Source organism: Strigops habroptila, chromosome 1 (genome assembly GCF_004027225.2).
Source record: "Strigops habroptila isolate Jane chromosome 1, bStrHab1.2.pri, whole genome shotgun sequence".
Taxonomy (NCBI): Eukaryota; Metazoa; Chordata; class Aves; order Psittaciformes; family Psittacidae; genus Strigops; species Strigops habroptila.
In genome coordinates, this window is record NC_044277.2 from 62,928,664 (window position 1) to 62,946,178 (window position 17,515).

At 41.1% G+C, this 17,515-nt stretch overlaps 1 protein-coding gene across 6 annotated transcripts in view; it reads left to right on the plus strand.

The window, feature by feature from the left end:
• Positions 1-15,294: 15,294 nt before the first annotated feature.
• Positions 15,295-17,515, plus strand: part of ELP2 (elongator acetyltransferase complex subunit 2) — a 138,538-nt gene continuing 136,317 nt past the window's right edge. For 2 of the 6 annotated variants that reach the window (XM_030507988.1, XM_030507980.1), the window contains exons 1-3: positions 15,299-15,458; positions 15,546-15,624; positions 17,202-17,287. In XM_030507988.1, the coding sequence (XP_030363848.1) occupies positions 15,327-15,458; positions 15,546-15,624; positions 17,202-17,287 (297 nt within the window). In that variant the 5' untranslated portion in view covers positions 15,299-15,326. Of the gene's footprint in view, positions 15,459-15,545; positions 15,625-17,201; positions 17,288-17,515 lie in introns of all 6 variants that reach the window. The other 4 variants (XR_003994606.1, XR_003994605.1, XM_030507964.1 and 1 more) reach the window with 4 other exon arrangements.

Sequence of the window (17,515 nt, forward strand, 5' to 3'; positions counted from 1 at the left end):
CAAAGGCATTAGCATATCCTTTCTGAAGATGGCATACATATTAAATGTCTATACTCATACACTAGATTAAATCTCATAATTAGCAAGATGCAATAAGCTTTAAGAAATATACTTACTAAGGAGAGTGCCCAAAAACTTTAAAAAAATATATTCCTTATTAATATGTTTAAAGACTGTCACTGTCAGAAAAAAACAAAGCACAGATATGGAAGTTTAAAGGAAAGCTTGTCTCTACTCTGCCCTGTAAAGACCAGCCTGTTCACAGCACGGCCGGAACATCCAATGTGCCTGAGATGACTGATGATCACAGGTAAGTGTGATCACAGGAAACCTGCAGCTGAAGAGGGATACTTGTGTCTTGATGTCAGGTGGGGACCCAAGTACTCCAATTACAAACCTGACAAAAAAACCGGGAAAACAAACAGCATTTTGCTGGTTGCTGAGGGATGCTCTTTGCAAGGAGATTCTCAAGTCTTATTGATGCTTTCATAAAGTTGTTGTCTTTATAATGCTTCAGGAGTCTCAGATGTTTTTGGGAAAATTGCCTTGCTTCCACTTTCAGATACTGGTAATGCTGTATTCCTCAGCAAAAAGTATCTTTTTTTCTCTTATGGTCTCAAACAGATGTCCATTTGGGATCCCAAAGAATCACAACCCTTACTGTCTAAAATTTCTGTAAATTACTAACATTGTTTACCATTATGACCAAGATGAGAATTTTGGAAAGAAGGCTCAGGTACCACCAAACAAGAGTAATGAGTCATTGTCAAAATCTGTTCTGCAGGCATCCTGCTAAGCACTAAAGGTTGTTGCTCACTGCTGGCTACAGCCTGTTTTCTGCCTGTTTTCTGCTTACTTGCTCTTTTTTTTTTTTTTCATTTGGCATTTTTAAAGATTTAAAGGATTCTATTCCAGGTTCTCTAAAATAATATCTTTTAGCTAATCTGCTCTCTAAAATGGCCTGAAAACCATTAGCCAAAGGCGAAAGTGTAAAGAAGACAGCATAAGCATAATAGTTCTGCGTGCTGTTTAGTAAAATGAGAGAAGAGAGTTATGGTGCTAGAATATTCATATTATTTGAAAAAGTGTTCTCAAAGTACCTTGATCTCAAAAGTTGTATCATGGCACTTCCATTTTACTCCTAGGCTACTGTGAGCTAGTACCACATTACACCCACCTTTATCATGGGGCTCTGTATTATGGATGTAGGAATGGGAATATTTAAAAATTGCCACTCCTCAACAAAGCGAGCACAGCCTGTCCCAGCTTTTATGTGATCACAGTAATAGCATGTGTTTGCTTGGTGCAATATAGTCCTAGATTCTAATGAAGAGCACCCACTGTGTGAGAGGACCCATAACAACAACTTTAGATGGGGAATGGTGTTTGCCTTGGATATATTGCAGACTTTTTCCATCTTTTTTAAATTATATTGAGAAAGCAAATAAACATTCACACTTACAAATACTTTCACTGAAGAAGCATCTGGACAGGCTGGATCGATGGGCTGTGGCCAATGGTTCAATGAGGTTCAATAAGGCAAAGCGCTGGGTCCTGAATGCTACGGGCTTGGGGAAGAGTGTCTGGAAAGCTGCCTGGGGGCAGCTGACTGATGGAGCTGAACATGAGACAGCTTGTGCTCAGGCAGTCAAGAAGGCCAACAGCATCCTAGTTTGTAGTGTGGCCAGCAGGGCCAGGGAAGGGATTGCCCCCCTGTACTCAGCCCTGGTGAGGCTGCACCTCAAATACTGTATCTGTAAGACTGAGGGATGCCAGCACTTGATGGTTATCTCAGGCTGGGATGTACAGAGCCTTGGTTAACAATAAGGAATAATGACAAGCCTGAACACATATGCTCTTAGTTTCCAGTTCTCTCCATGTTGTAGAGGATTGAGTGTAGTGGGAATCTCTCCCTTTCTCATATAGTTGCACCCAAAATACTCCAAAACAGTCTGGAACACGTAACACTTTGGAAACTGTGTTTGCCTTGCATGTTGTGGGCAGTGATGGTGTTACAGGCTCAGTCTGTACCACACAGACCACTGAAACTGTCTTCTGCTCCCAGAGTCCTAAAGTTTTCTCCTGTGTCTCTAGAGAACTGTTTTGGTTACTTTATTCTTCCATCAAGTGCATTGTGCTGTTTCTTACAAAGATGCATCACCTATTATTTTAGATAAAAATATTAAAAATGGATAAGGATACGGCATTTGAAGTTCTTCTGTTTTTCCCGGTGTTAATAGTCACAGATGGTGGAAATCAATTTGTTATTAATTTACTTTCATGTCAAACACTCCATATAATTAAGCAAAGTGTCATCTAAACTCTGATTACTTACTTTCAAATTAAAATGATGTGTAAAACAGACTCCTAATTATCATGCTAATACCTGTGAAATGCTGTTTTCAGTTTCCAAGCTTCATAGGCTTTTTAGTATTAGACTTCAAAGCCTCCTGACAGGAATTATGGGTAGGAAGGTCAGGACTTAAATCTAGATTTGTTTAATATTATCCTTCATGTGGGAGCACTCATTTCAGTTGTTAATTCCCTTTGCTAAATTTCACATATGCAACAAAGCATGATTATCAGTGTTATACTTGGGTACCATTTGCTCCACTTGCACACAATAGAGAAAAAAATGGTATTCTCTCTGATACTAATAAATATTCTCCAAGTGCATCACAGGCATGATTCAAAACCTCAATGCAGTCTATACCTGTGCTTATATTCAGAAAAAACCTATTTGTGTTAGTATTAATTAAAGCTAAATTAGAAGAACAGAAAAACAAATCTGACTGAGGAAAACATCATCACGCATGCTATTTGCTTTGTAATTGTGCACACACCTAATTACGCTTCCACAGAGATGAAACGTCAGAAAGGACTCTCAAGCCCTTCTGCTCATTATCTGCTTTAGTACAACATTTTTGCTCTATAACCTATAACAGCCAATCTTGTTTTCAATGTTTCAAGCTACTGAAATTTCCTCTTTTTTTTTTTTTTTTTGACTCCTGAGGAAAGCTCTGTTTAATCTTTTACAGACTGACCAAGAAAGTTTTTCCAGATACTTACCCCGCCTTTTTTATTCCTCTGAGTCATCCAATCCCTCCTGTGTCTGCTGCTAGACTTCAAAATAGGATTATTATATGTGGCTTACAGCCTGCAAACTGGATATAGGATTAGCCATATTAGCTTGATCCTACCTGATAAACTGTGAAATAGTAGTGGGCAAAGAAAGAAACCTTTCCCAAGTAATAAACCTTCAGCTAAGTAATATCTCTTCAGAGATATTGCTGTCTCAAATAACAGGAGAAAATCATAACAGTCACGGTGAGTGGGAGGGCGGATGATCCATGCAAAAATTCCTTCTCATTGGAATTTCTTGTACAGGTCTGAAAATCAGCCTCAGCTGAACAATGAGGAAGAAAATCAAGGAGCGGGGCAAAGATCAGCAAGGCTATCATTGTACTTCATTAGCAGAGATTATATGCGCCTTCCTAGTACAGCAAAAAGCAACCTGGAGGCAGAAGCTCTTTTCAACAAGGGGAAGAATTAAGGAGGTCTGCTTGCCAAGTTTTAAGACAATTATCGACACAGGGCTTTGACTAGCCTGTCAGAAGAAGGCCGAGTACAGCCTGCATAGAGGTACAAAAGCAGCTCTGGGAGAAGTTTCTAGAGTGTCTCTAGATTGGGTGATTTGCTTTTGTATAGCTGACAAAACTCAGGACTGCCTCCAGGATTCCTGACAGCCCTACATTCAAAACAGCAAGAGGACTTAGCTTCTACTTCGGAGATTAAATTAATTTTTGTCATTAGCAAAGTGATAACCTCAGTGTCCTGTGGCAAAAGCCATGCTAAGGGCTACCCAGCTTCCACCACATACCCTGTGTATAGCGCAGCTTATACAGGGGCCACATCAGCAGATGTGGAGCTCAGAGCACATCACATTCAGACATCTTCATTACCTCCTTCCAGGCCTTTATCAATAACACTCATTTAAACAAACCAAATTTATTTTAAACCAAACTATAGTCAAAAAACCCAAACCAAATCCACAAAATCTGCACTTCTTAAGTCCCACCAAAATGATTTGTATAAAAGCAATGCTTTTTACTAGAGATGCTAACACTAAATGTAAAAATACTTGTTAGATTCAGAAATTGAACCAAAATACTTCTATGTCAGAGCTATAGGTTTGCCTGTAGTGAAGACCAGTATCACATCTCTGACTTGCCTTTGTGTGGGAGGGCACTGGCCCAAACAGATTAAGCCCATCACAGTGCTCAGAAGTGGAGGAGAACATTAGGGTCATAAGTATTTGCTATATGATGTAGAATGATTTAATGGCTGAAATCAATGACTACTTGAAACCAAATGACATTGAAAAGATGAATATGCTTTTGAGAGCTAGATGTGCTTGTGCAAATTTATGTTGCATTTGAGAAGCTATATAGGCACTGAGAGGCAGTGGCCCTGCCTCTCTAAGAGTGGTACTCAAATTGTACTGACATTGAATACAAACTAGATAAAAATACAATATATATTCTTCACCGCCGATGTCTGTCAATGAGATGGGAATGGAAACAAAAGTATGACATTGTGCTTTAATTGAAAACATAACTGTACTTGCCTTGAAGGAACTCTGTTGCTTACTAAATGTAGGAATATCACAACATCTCATGATAAAAGATGCCAGTTCTGAAAATCTGTATCTTATTATGTGGCAGCTGAGAAAGAACGCAGTACAGAAAATAATAACGTTTCTGACAGATAAGAAGCGTCCTCCTTTACGAATGTTGTATCTTGCCTGGTTATTTTATTTGCTCTATGAGTTGAGGAGATTGATCAAAAAACTCAGGCAAAACTTACTGCAGCAGTTTAGGAAATAACAAAACACATCAGCCCACTCTGCACCCTGGTTGCAGGAACAATTCTGTAGTACAGAGCTGGCAGGACAGAAGTGTTTGCTCAGAAATTCAGTGCAAAGCCTGCCATCCTAAGATGCATTCAGGTTACTGAACTTCAGATCACCTTCAGCCTTGCAGGTTAGTACATGTATCCCTGACTCAATGGTACGACAGGATTGATTCAGTGGGGGAAAGTGGAAGGGAGAAACGCATTACCTTCCACTGTGTTCCTCTTTCTACAGAAAGGACATGGGGATGGGAAGGACAAGTGGTGGCCCGTGATAAAGACACTGGAGAACAAGGATGTAGTGTTAGGGATACAGCAGCAGGTATTATACTGAAAAAGGAACATGAAGAATTTGTAAGGGTTGTAAAGTTTGGCCTCTGGGAAAAGTAAGAGGAACCACCTTCACTGGTTAGAACTGGAGAAGGCAGAGCTAATTAGTGCGGCTACCAGGAGATGTTAGGGTGTTAAGCAACCCAGACAGTTCTGTGGAGTATTTCTCCTTTAAAAATATTTTACAGTGAACTTTTCTTCTCTTGATAAATACAAAATTTTGTTTCATTTAGGAAAGCTGTAGATGACCAACTTGCCACTGACTCCATAAGGGAAGAACTGTAAATGACCAAAGATGGTGAGCAATTGTCGTGCATCGATATAGGGAAGGTCTTAACCAAGTATTTACTCAGACATAAAAAACTTCTGTTGTCTCATAACAGATTATCTCAGGCTCTAACGTTCCAGGGTACTTTTGAGTTAAAATGTAATTCTCCTGTTATGGCTATTATAGATATAAACAATAAACAATTGCCATACTATTAAATTCTGAAGATTAATGTATTTTGTAGCTGTGTAAAATGTTTGATTTGCCACTAGATCTTATTGAGAATTCAATGATACTCAGAATGAAGCAGATCATTTAGCAAAACACTGGCTAACACATTTAAGATGCTTATACACAAAAGCAATTTCAGAAGTTTTGAAAGGCCAAAATATGAGCTAAGAGCATGTACTGAAAATATCCATGTGATAATGTGCTTGTAAGAATCAAGGTAGGACTTAAACTCACTGGAAAGAAAGGAAAGAACGGGAACTATTACATAAGAAAATATGGACAAAAAGACAAATGATAACCCTTCACTGTTTATTTGAAAAAAACAATAGGCTTTTCATGCAGGTAACTTCCTTTAAATGTAGGATGATGTTTTCACTTGGAAGTGAACAGTAATGTGAAAAAATGGTGAAACCCCCATTAGTTGTTCTTTGTTTATTAAAGCTTCTTCCAACATACTGTCAAATTGCATCTAATGATCTCTTTTGTAAAAAGGAATAGTTCTGGACAAATAGAAATAACAGTATGTGGAATAATAGTGGTGCAGAAAAGAAAAAAGGGAATTTTAGAAAGATACATGTAGATGAGCTATTTTTAGTCTCTGGAAAGATTGGGATACAATAATCTGTGATAAAATAGGGTAGGTAGATCCTGTTTGTATGCTATAAAAGCAAAATAAAAAACAAAACAGAAAGGAAAACTGCCCAAGAGACCTCCGATTCTTTTCGTTTTTTCAATTTCATAAGTGCCCACCTAAATTTTATTCCATTTGTTTTTAAACTGCAGCACTGAAAAAGGCAGATCAGATTTCCAACATTCAGAAAAGGATTTTTATAATGTAGTATGGATACAAGAAGATAGCAAAATTGACTTATGACACAGTTTACCAGGAATATTGAACACTTCCTAAAGCAAAGAATAAAATGCCATTTCGTTTCTTACGGTCCAGAGGAAAACCCTCAGAAGACGCAAACAATCAAAGATTTGCTTCAATAGAAGTGTAACAATTTATATCAGCCCTTGAAAACTCCTGTAATGCTTTGCATGTCTAGAGAGACATTAGGTTTATGTTAGGAATTCTCTGAATCATGAATCAATTAAATAAAGGAAAATAAAGTTTTCCTGTATGTGATGGAAATAGCAAGCAGGAAAACATGTTCTCTTCACAGATCTCAGGAGAAAAAAAAAAAAGGATTGTGTTGGTTTTTTTAAAAAAGAAGATATTTGGAAAAAAGATCATGTTTAAAACATTTTCTTAGCATTTTCTAGAATATCAACATCTTTCATACGGTACAAGAAAATCTGTCTTTACTTCCTAACAGATGTTACATATTTGAAAGGGGATCAGAAAATATTTTTTAGATATAAATTTTGATGCATAAAGTGACAAACAAGATAGATAGAAATTATAATGACTCTTACATATTCCTAAAGCTAATCACTACCTCGCGCCATAATTTTTTATTCACATTGATGCCTTTTATCAGGAGAATTCGGAAGAGGCTGTGATAACAATTCCATTGGTATACATCTGGGAAAAAATATACTAAAGCATGACAGAATTATTGCAGATTATATAATTCAAATATGACCAGAAGCTGGCTCTATGGTTTTAGAGTTTTCCTGTTAATATTTCAGTTGTTTTTGTACTATAATATAAAGTTAGAATGTTGGTTTTATTATAATTAAGTTAGTCATTCCTTCTACTAAAAACTCTATAAAGATGACTAATGTTTGATGCAGTTGGATGCCGGCTGTAATAAAGTCTAAGTAAATAACACTATTTCTTTTTTGGCTCCAACATAAATGTGCCAGCTACTTTTTCAGTTTTCCTTGAGGCTAAAGGTTTATCCTTTTTTTGCCATCCTTATTATTACACCCCGCTGTTCAAAAGGTAGAACTGTGCTAGGGGTAACAACTCCATCTATTAAGCTCATGGTGTGTGCAGACTGTTACAAACCACCCTGGGGCTCATGCTTTTTCCTGATACCCATCTGAGGCTGTCCTATCACAGTGACCTTGGGTTCGCTGCAGGCTTAGGGAGCACTCTCTTGCAGGAGACCTGTGGTGGAAAAACTTCTCATTAAGAATAAAGTTTTGCCATCTGTCACAAGCCTCATGTAAACAGCTGAAGCAAAATGTCTTGGCTTCCCTGGATCCTGAGCACTTCCAGTACGAGTCAGGTAATGACTAATGACAGTCAGGAAAAAAATAGGCAGAAGGCCATTGAAAACAGAGCAATTTAAAGCCGTTCTCACAAAGTTCTAAACACGAAGCAGAAAAGTGGGCAGGTAGAAGTCATCTCAGAAGCTCCCATTTTTCTTTCTTGCTTGCTATATGTTTTGGGGTAACTTGGTGGCATTTACCAAGCACATGTACTGTACCACAAATAGTCTGGGAATGATACACAGCTCCCTGGCTCAGTGAAGCTGGTTTGTGTTTGAGGCAATTCTTCAGTGCAGATTTGTCAACTTCTATAGCACCTTTTTTTTTTTTTTTTAAATAGTACAAACTCATCTAATTTACACAATTTAGGGAACATGCTATAGTTTCAGAAATGTAAATGCAGTGCAAACGCACTGAGGTGAGTGGTCTTTCAACCCCTGCTACTTGGACTTTATAGTGTCTCACTAGCATTGAAGTCTTTACACAGGCTGTGTCTCAGGGCTGTGAGGCAGAAAGTGAGTTACAAGTGGTCAGCTGAGTTAAGGTTATAGCAGCTGGCACTTGGACTGATGAAAGGCAGAGATGGTTTTTCTGCACCAGGGAAAGGGTTGACGTGAAGGGGAAGAGGGATGGAGCAAGGCTCTTTATGGATATCAACAAGAAAGGCGAGACAACAAATAGCTTAATAAAATAGCAGGTTTTGTAAGATAGTATAAGAAGAGGAATATAGATAGTGAGTACATCTTACATGCATCCCTTCAGATGCTGGGCACCCCATGTTCATGCAGCATCAGATTTTCCCAAAGGGTGCTGTGCAGCAGAAATCCTGTCCATGGAGAGAGTATTATCTGAGTAGGCTGTCCAGTTAACAGCTTCCCCGACAGGCTGGAAGGTTATCTCCATCCTAACACACACAAGCACAGCTCAGGCTGGTGTGGGGCAGCAAGCTGCCATGCAGTGGCTGCTCACACTAACAAACAGGCTGCTCAAGCCCTAGGTACAAGGCGCAGTAGAGCAGGCATGTTCAGGATCGCTAGCTCCTGGAATACAATGTCTTCTGCAAGGTGCTCAGTGCAGTTAGAGTAACAGCGGGGTGAATAGAAGGGAAAAGGAGACGAGAAGGAAAAAAAGTTTGTAGAACGTATGGAAAGAGTAAGATCAGGGAAAAGATCTTAGAATACCTCAAGTTGGAAGGGACCCATAATGATCATTAAGTCCAACCTCCAGTTCCTCACAGGACTACCTAAAATTATACCATATTACTAACAGCATCATCCAGATACTGCCTGAGGCTTGCTCCCTCAAGAACCTGAAAGTAGGAGACTGGAAAAGAGTAGATAGGTGTAGGTTTCTTCACCTGTAGAATATGGTCTGAAGCAAAAGAAAAGTTTTGTTGTTGCTGATTACACAGATGATGAAGTTCTGGAGATAAATGGGAGAGCTGGGGAAGGAACTATGAGGAATTTTGTTGGAATTTACTTTGCCAGTATTCCTTTGTAAAATGGCATTTTAATGCACTCAAAATGAGGTAAAATTCACTCTAGCCTGTGTAAGTTTAGTTTTGTTGACAGTTAACGCAGCATGAAACATAGACATCTACTCTCTATTACTACTGACTGTGCAGAAGTTTACTTCTTGTGAGTGAATTTCAGCATGCTCTGCAGGCTTTTGGTATATGCCCCTTCTGCTTGGTTCTTCCATGCAAAGCTATTTGCAGAATGTTCTGTAAGTCTCACTAGTGGAGATACTGCTTTTGCCCTCATTCTCTAGGCACTCCAGCTTCACTATCTTGCTTCTTTAAGTGGTTATATTTGTGGCTGGAAATGCAAAGAACAAATAAACAAATAACTTACCTTGAAATGCATTAGCATGTGGGAGTTAAAAACTCACATACTTGGACATGCCAACTTGAGTTATGTTGTATATGATTGTCCAAATGATTACACTAATACAGCTTTTGCTGTTTCTACAAATCATTCTTTCAAAATTTCTCAATTTCGTGGTGTTTTCCTGATGCAAACTCATTTTCATTTTTTTCTATTTAATTCAGTGAGTCAAATTAGCTCTGGCACAGATTAAGCTAAACCATGTTTAGCATGAATCCTCAGAGCACTTAGGCAATTGAATAGAGATTGAGTTCCTGAGTCATGTTGGTGATTTGGACCTTGGTTTTAACAATTCTCTCCACCTCTGCAACAGTTACTTTGACAAACCAGGCAGGTTTCATCTCATATGGTGGCTTGCTCCATTTGGGAGGAAGGAAACAAGAATGGTAAAATAATGATCTATGTCTTTGTTTAATGGTGATTTCTGATATTTTAGTGTGTGGCTGTTTGATGTTTAAATTTCTTTTGGTTGCTCTAGCTGTATATTTTCATATGTGAAAAGTATCTGTGCCATCTCGTAAATGAGTAATTTTGCATAATGAAAGGAGCAACTTAGATACAATATTTATTGATGGATATCTTTCTTATTATAATAAGTATAAAAATATTTACTCAGTGCCCAAATAGCATGGGTTTTTAGAATTATTATACATAAAAAGGAGGCTGAACTCCAGCTTTAGGCAAAAAGCAGAACTCACTACTTTAATGTATCACATGCATATCCTGTTCAGTTAGGAACAGGAACTTGTATTATAGAAGGAACCAGATATAGAAACTGCACTTTCCTATATCTGGTATACTTTGACTGATTTACAACTGGGACATTTCTCTCATGTTCAATCAATATTTTTCTCTTCTAAATTTCTTTCCCATCAACTATCATTCAGTCTTATACGTTTGTAAGAAACACCTTTCCTGTTACTGATGTTTTCTTAATGCTAGTGGGTATGAAGTCTTCTTCTGATCTGCTTATTTAAGCTGAGCCACATTAAACAGAAAGCACTTTTTCTACCCTTCAGAACATAATTATTTCCTCTCTGTTGCCCATGGTATCTGTCCAGGCTGTGTCTCACTGTCAGTCTCAAAGGGAAAAATAATACCAGTCACCTATGATGCCGACTCAAACGAGAATGGCACAGGGCACTTTGCGGCCACTGCAGCGGGACAGGTTCAAGCCTGTGGTTAAACCATGGTTTTTAACTGTTCCAGACTAAAATATGGTTTAAACTATTCCAGATGGCATTTCCATGTACTCTTTGTTTTGTGTTTGTGTGTACGCACGCCCTCTGGAACACATGCCTATTATCATGCCTCCTTTTAGAGCTTCTGCTTCAAAAACATAATGCATAATCAGTTTGATTATGTGACAAGCTGTTTTGTCCTTTCTCTTTTTTTTTTTTCCCTCCCAAGTGATTTTCTAGGTCATGCTTTCATTAGGTCTTCCTTTCGAAAAAGGAAAAAAATCAGAAAAAAAGAAGAAAATCAGAGAGATTTTCTGTAGAATGTCTTTCAGCCAGCAATTACAGCCATTGTTTGGAGAGCTAATTTTGATGATATTTCTAAATAATTAAGTTTATTTTTTCTTTGGAAAATCAGAAATCCATTTAGGCCGTGGGAATGTAAGCCATTCACAGAATGCTTAAAATACAGCCTTCGAGAAAAATGGAAATAGCTATAGTTAAGATCTGCTCTTTTCAACTACTTTCACCCACATCATTCAACTTTCAGTCTTCAGTGAGATGAATTAAAGGAGAAATTGTCTTTAAAAACTTGTTCTAAACACTTTAAGCCCATGTAAGTGACAATATCTACTTTTTCTTTTTAATCTTAAGAAATGTATTTGAAAAGGATGCTTCAGGCTTACATTGTGCTTAAGATACACTGGAAATCTTTTATTGAAAACAGGACCCAAAATTCCAGAACCAGTTGGTGGCAGTTAAAAACTAGCCTGGCTCTGAATTTTAATGGACTCAGACAGTAACCTTGGGAATGGCACTTGTCCTTGGTCATCCCTTCTGGCAGCGAATCTGGAAGGTGCAGGCTCAAGGGAAAGAAATCCCAGCAAAGCCATGTTAGTATTGTTCATGCACTGAAACGTCTTCCAAAGCAGACCCCACAGATGGCAAAAAGGTCGAGGCTGGATTTGTACTTGAGAAGTCAAAGGCAATGGAATGGTTCCTACCTGTTGTACGGGATACCCCTGAGACGCTGGAAAATAATATAAACTCATCTTTATGACTTTGGTCACTAGTGCTTATTGTTTATTTTCACAGTGCTCCAGCTCTGATCCCTAAGGTGAAACCCTGGCCCCGCAGAAGCAGTCAGAAGTGTTCCAGCACTGGAATCCAATTTCCAGGTTTTGAACGCTCGCAATCCCAGCTGGAGGCAATGGGTGCTGTGGGTGGTTAGCCCCTCTCCTGAACGGTATCCTGCATCTTCCACATTGGGCACTTCATCACTGAAGAACTGTGGTGCTTCTGGTCCAGGAAGAAACTGTCACTTAGAAAATGAATATAATAGCCCTCTGCCTAACAGTGATATTATGAGACATTCAGGCACTGTGGCAATAGAAGTCACACACACAAAAAAAGAGGGCTACTAGGAAAAGTATACTCTGTGCTAAGAATACTGCACAGCAAATGAGGCCTAGGACCACACTATAACTAATATGTAGAAATTGAAATACTGAATAGCTCCTTCCTACACCAAGCACTGTTCATTCAGGTTGCTACTGGAGGCAAGCAACCTACAGTGAAAATAGCAGACAGTAATTTGAATATGACGTAACTTCATGAATGATTACTTCATAAGGCATGTATACAGTGAAGACACATAAAGTTAGGCTAAATTCAAAAACCTGCAAGAACAAGGCCCCCAACCTTTGTGTACTTGGCTTTGGTAGTTTAACAACATTTAAACATTTTTCTATAGGATTAAACTGCATATAATTAAACTTTAAACCTTTAAACCTTTTCATAGTATCATGCAGAATGACTCATGTCTATCGATACATATTCCTTTACACTAACATGACCCCACCCAATAAAGGAAAACATAAAACTTTGATTTAATCTTTCAAAAACCAGATTTCTTCTCAACATGCATTCAACTAACAATATATGCAATATATATCCAACGCTGTATTTTACTCATAAAACAAGAAGATGAAGCTAAATATGTTATGTAAGTTTGGAAACTTGCAGGGAGTGAAAACATATTTGCATATTTGCAAAACATTATTACATTTTCATGTCATTGTATAGATGTAAGTAGATACATATATATTAAATACTATATATAGTTTTTTAACTAGTGTTGTATTTTCTCAATCTATAAAAGCTTGAAGGCATAACTGAATTGGGTAAAGAGCTCATGAAGATTACTAAGCCACCTCTGCCTGGAAAACCTGACTTGTAGACATGAGTTTACCATCAAAATGGCTATTTTACTACTGCAGCATGGGGCCACAGTGCCCTCCCACCCACAGGCATGATGTACACCGCCAAACCTCTTTGACACAAGTATCACCCGGGGCCCTCCCGTTTACAGGACAGCAACAGCAGCAGGATGTCTGTCAGATGAGTAAACTTTTTGTGTCTCAGAGGAATCCCACCCCCCACCCCAATCCATCTTGGAGAAGCCTAGACTTCTGCCCACAACCACAGTCAGAGCCAGCTTCGTTCCCACAGCAACAAACACAACTCCTGTAACATGCCCCAGCTTTTCGGCAGTGCCCGACCTCCTTCTGCCGGAGCCCCGACTGCAGCCCTGGCAGGGCATGCTGAGAAGGGGGTTGCTGTGCAACCTGGCTACTGCGCAGCCATCCTCGGCAGCTCGGGACAGCGCTCCGCAGTTAAAGCACGCTTTGATGACTGGACCCGTGCATTTTTCTGCAAGGAGTCATTTGTTCCCTTAGCAGCTACCCTTTCTGGCTGGATCTTGCATGCGATCAGGCACAGCTTCCTTCCTCTCGTACCCACTGAAAAAAGCTGTGCCCGGCTGCAACATTTTTGTGTCAGGTTACAGCGTTACCGATAGCCAGTATTCATGAGCACGCAGGCACACCGTGGGATAAAAGCCAGGCAGGAGTCATTCAGGGTCCAAAACATTACCTCTGCTATGCAGAGTGCTTCCCTAGATGCCTGCTTGCTTTCTATTGCTTCTCTTTCTGCCCCGCTCCACCCTTTCCCTCCCCATTCCCTGCACAGCCACGAAGAACTGCCACCCCAGGCTTCCCAGCTTTTCAGTTCAGCTTTGATTATTCCAGGATATCCCCGGTGTGATCTGTTTGGAGTAGACTGTTTATAGGTCAGCTCAGTCTCAGCTCCAGGGCCTTCTGCATGTGTGGGGAGGAGTGTCTGGAGGCAGAGTGGATGTCTTGAAGGTCCTGCTGAGACTCCTACACAGCCTGCGGGATAACAGGTTGTAGCCACTGGGAACTGGCAAAGTCCTTGAGCCTGCGAAGCCAAATGGCCAAAACAATTCACAGCACATCCAGATCACATAATACCCTCTAACGATCCCATTTCCTTAGGCCAGTGACCACACAAGTAAAAAAGTTGACTACTACTGCAGTACGTATCTTTCTCGGGTTTAATTTCTTGGGCAGGGAGGGCAATAAATACGTTAAGAAATAATACTAATTTAGAAAAGTAACAGATGTAATTCTCTAATCTGCTATGACCTCACCTTTTTTCTTGAAAAAGAGGGGTACTCAAACATATTCAGAGCACCCCACTGGGGCCCTGGCCATTGCTCAGGTGCAAATTCTGATGCTTTGTACGACAGTAATTGTAGGACATTATAATACACTGTAATATAAATACAGCCTGAGCTCAGTGACTTAAGAATGGCTGTCAGAGGGAGGCATTACAGGTGATGGAAACAGATCAGAAATGGGCAATAACAGCACGATCTCCGATACTCAGTTCAGCTTTCCTGGCATGTGTAGAGTCCACTTCTGCACACAACAAAACCCCCCCAAACCAAACAAAAAAAACTGACATAGAAGAAGTTTGAAACTTTTTAAACCTTTGACTATTTGACAGAAGGTGCAATAAAGATTAGAACTCTGCCCCTAAAGAAAAAACAAACAAAAAACCAAAACCAACCAACCAAACAAAAAGCCAAAACCAACCAACCAAACAAAAAACCAAAACCAACCAACCAAACAAAACACCACAAACCAAACCAAACCAAACCAAGCACCCCGCCCTCTCCCCGAACAAACTAATTTCGGTTTCCCTGTGTTTTAAAGCCCGTTTTAAGCTCCTCCGCCGGTGGAGCGGTGCTGCGCCGGCGAGGCCCGGCCCGCCGGGCTCCCTCCCGCCAAGCCCAGCCTTGGAAGCCTAGCGCCGGGCTCCTCATACGGACACTCCCTCACCCCGCCGCCACGAAGCCAGGACCCCCACGCCGGCCCGCGTCCCAGACGCGCCACCCACCCCTATTGCCTGAGGCCCCGCCTCCTGGGACGCCGCCGCTCGGGGAGCGTTGCTACGGGAGCTACGCGAGGTCACGCACGGCGTGGGGGGAGGAAGATGGCGGCGCCCGTGGAAGTCTGTCACGTTGCCTGCAGCGCCAGTCGGGCGGGCGGCGGGGCCGTGTCCTGGGGGCGAGGGGGGCTCTTCGCCTTCGGCAGCTGCCGCGACGTCATCCTCTACGAGCCGGCGGTGAGCTGATGCGCCCGGGGGCGGGCCGGGCCTGGGCCTGGGCATGGCTGCGCGGCCTCATGTGGGTGCTTTCTGTCTGTCCCGCAGGTGAGGCGGGTGGCCGCCGCGCTCCGCGGGCACGGTGGCAGGGTGAACTGCGTGCGCTGGGTCCGCCGGCGGGACGGCGGTGAGTAGCGCGGCCTTTCTCTCCCTCCTCCTCATCCCCTTGGGTCGGGGGCCGCCGGTTCCGGTGGGAAGGGGGCGGTGTGTCTGCCGCGGCGGGGGCCGGTTCCCCTCGGTGCCGCGGGCGCTGCTGCCCTGACCCTCGTTGGGGAGGCGAGGCAGGGGGTCCGGCAATAAGTGTAAACTGAAGGAAATAGGGAGCTAACCCCCTTCCAGCGCATCGTCTCTCCTTAAGCCCAGCTTCCCTCTAGGGAATTTAGCAGGTGGCTCCGCAGGAATCTGGCCCTCCAAACTCAGATGAGCTGCCCGGTAAGCGAGGGGACCCGGACGGGTTGGTTTCTCTGGGCCCCGCTGCCAGCGCCAGCCCTGGAGGCTGTTTTGCCTGGGGCTGCGGTGGCTCTGACAGATGGGCGGCTGTGGTTCTTCTGCTGTAACCGGGCTCTTCAGTAGGGGTCTGGAGGTTTACATGTTTTAACTTTGTAAAGTGATTTGCAGTGCTTTTTAAGGAATCTCTGACTGTAAAGCTTTCAGTTGTATATAGGTAATATCCATGAAAAAGTAATCACAGAATTATTTGGGTTGGAGGGACCTCTGGAGATCATCTGGTCTAACCCCCCTGGCAAGGCAGGGCCACCTAGGGCAGATTACATAGGAACGTGTCCAGGTGGGTTTTGAATGTCTCCAGAGAGGGAGACTCCACAACCTCCCCGGGCAGCCTGTTCCAGTGCTCTGCCACCCTCAGTGGAAAAAAGTTCTTCATGTTGAGGTGAAACTTCTTGTGTTTTAGTTTATGGCCATTGCTCCTTGTCCTGTTGCTGGGCACCACTGAAAAGAGTCTTGGCACCATCCTCGTGGCACCCACCTTTAAGATATGTATATGCATTCTTTCAGGTTGGGAATGTTTGAGACCTTTATGAGGCTTTTCCTTTATAGTAATTCCAGCATTTAAGACTGCTTAGTGCAGGCTTTTCAAAAGCACATATTCTTGCCCTTAGGCATTTATAGACACTGACAAAGAAAAATGGAGCTGTTGATCAGGCTGTTAATGTAATGTGCCTGTTGCTTTGAGGGGGGAGTACTTAAAGGAAAACATTCCTTTTTAATAGTGATATAAACTGCCATCCTTTCAACTAGTTGCACTAAAACATTTTCTTAAAATTGATTAAAATAAATTATTTTCAGGGAACTTGGAAATTGAGTTTTCGCATGAAGCTTTTAATTCTGTTCCATTAGACTTCTCTTGCTTTATTTTCCTATCCTCTAGAAAGACCAAACTTTCTTTCTAAAAAGAAAGAAAATATTATACTATTGGATTTGAGAGTCTTTTTGGAAAGAGATATTTATTGCATTCATACAGAACTTTAAATATTCCTATGACTTTTCTCTTTATGTTGTCTTAGAGAATACTTTTGCTCTTAAGCTGTCCTGCATAGTACAACTCAGCCATACTTTATTTTGATGGAAATTTACAGTTTGATAGAGGCTTACAGTTGATAAATGATATTTTTGTGAGTAGTAGCTGATGCTGTTGACTGTTGTTAAAAAGTGTGTGTTTACAAAACTTGCCAAAACATTTTTCAGCTTCTGAAACAGAGTTAATTTCTGGTGGATCTGATAAACAACTCATTCTTTGGGAGTGGAATGGAACAGCAGCATGGAATGATCAGGTGAGCAGCAATAACCTATTTGTAAAACTCCGCCTGCTGTAGTTTCTCGTGTATCACAAATTACCTGTTTTGTCTGTATTTCTTATTCATACCTCTTCATTTTACCTTGACTTTTGAACCCTCTGTGTATCTACTTCAAATTGTTGATATTCTGTCATGCTGTGTGTTACTTTAGATGTTGTTTCTTCTGTCATTTGTCTCTTTCTAATCAGCCTTCATTAAGAAATT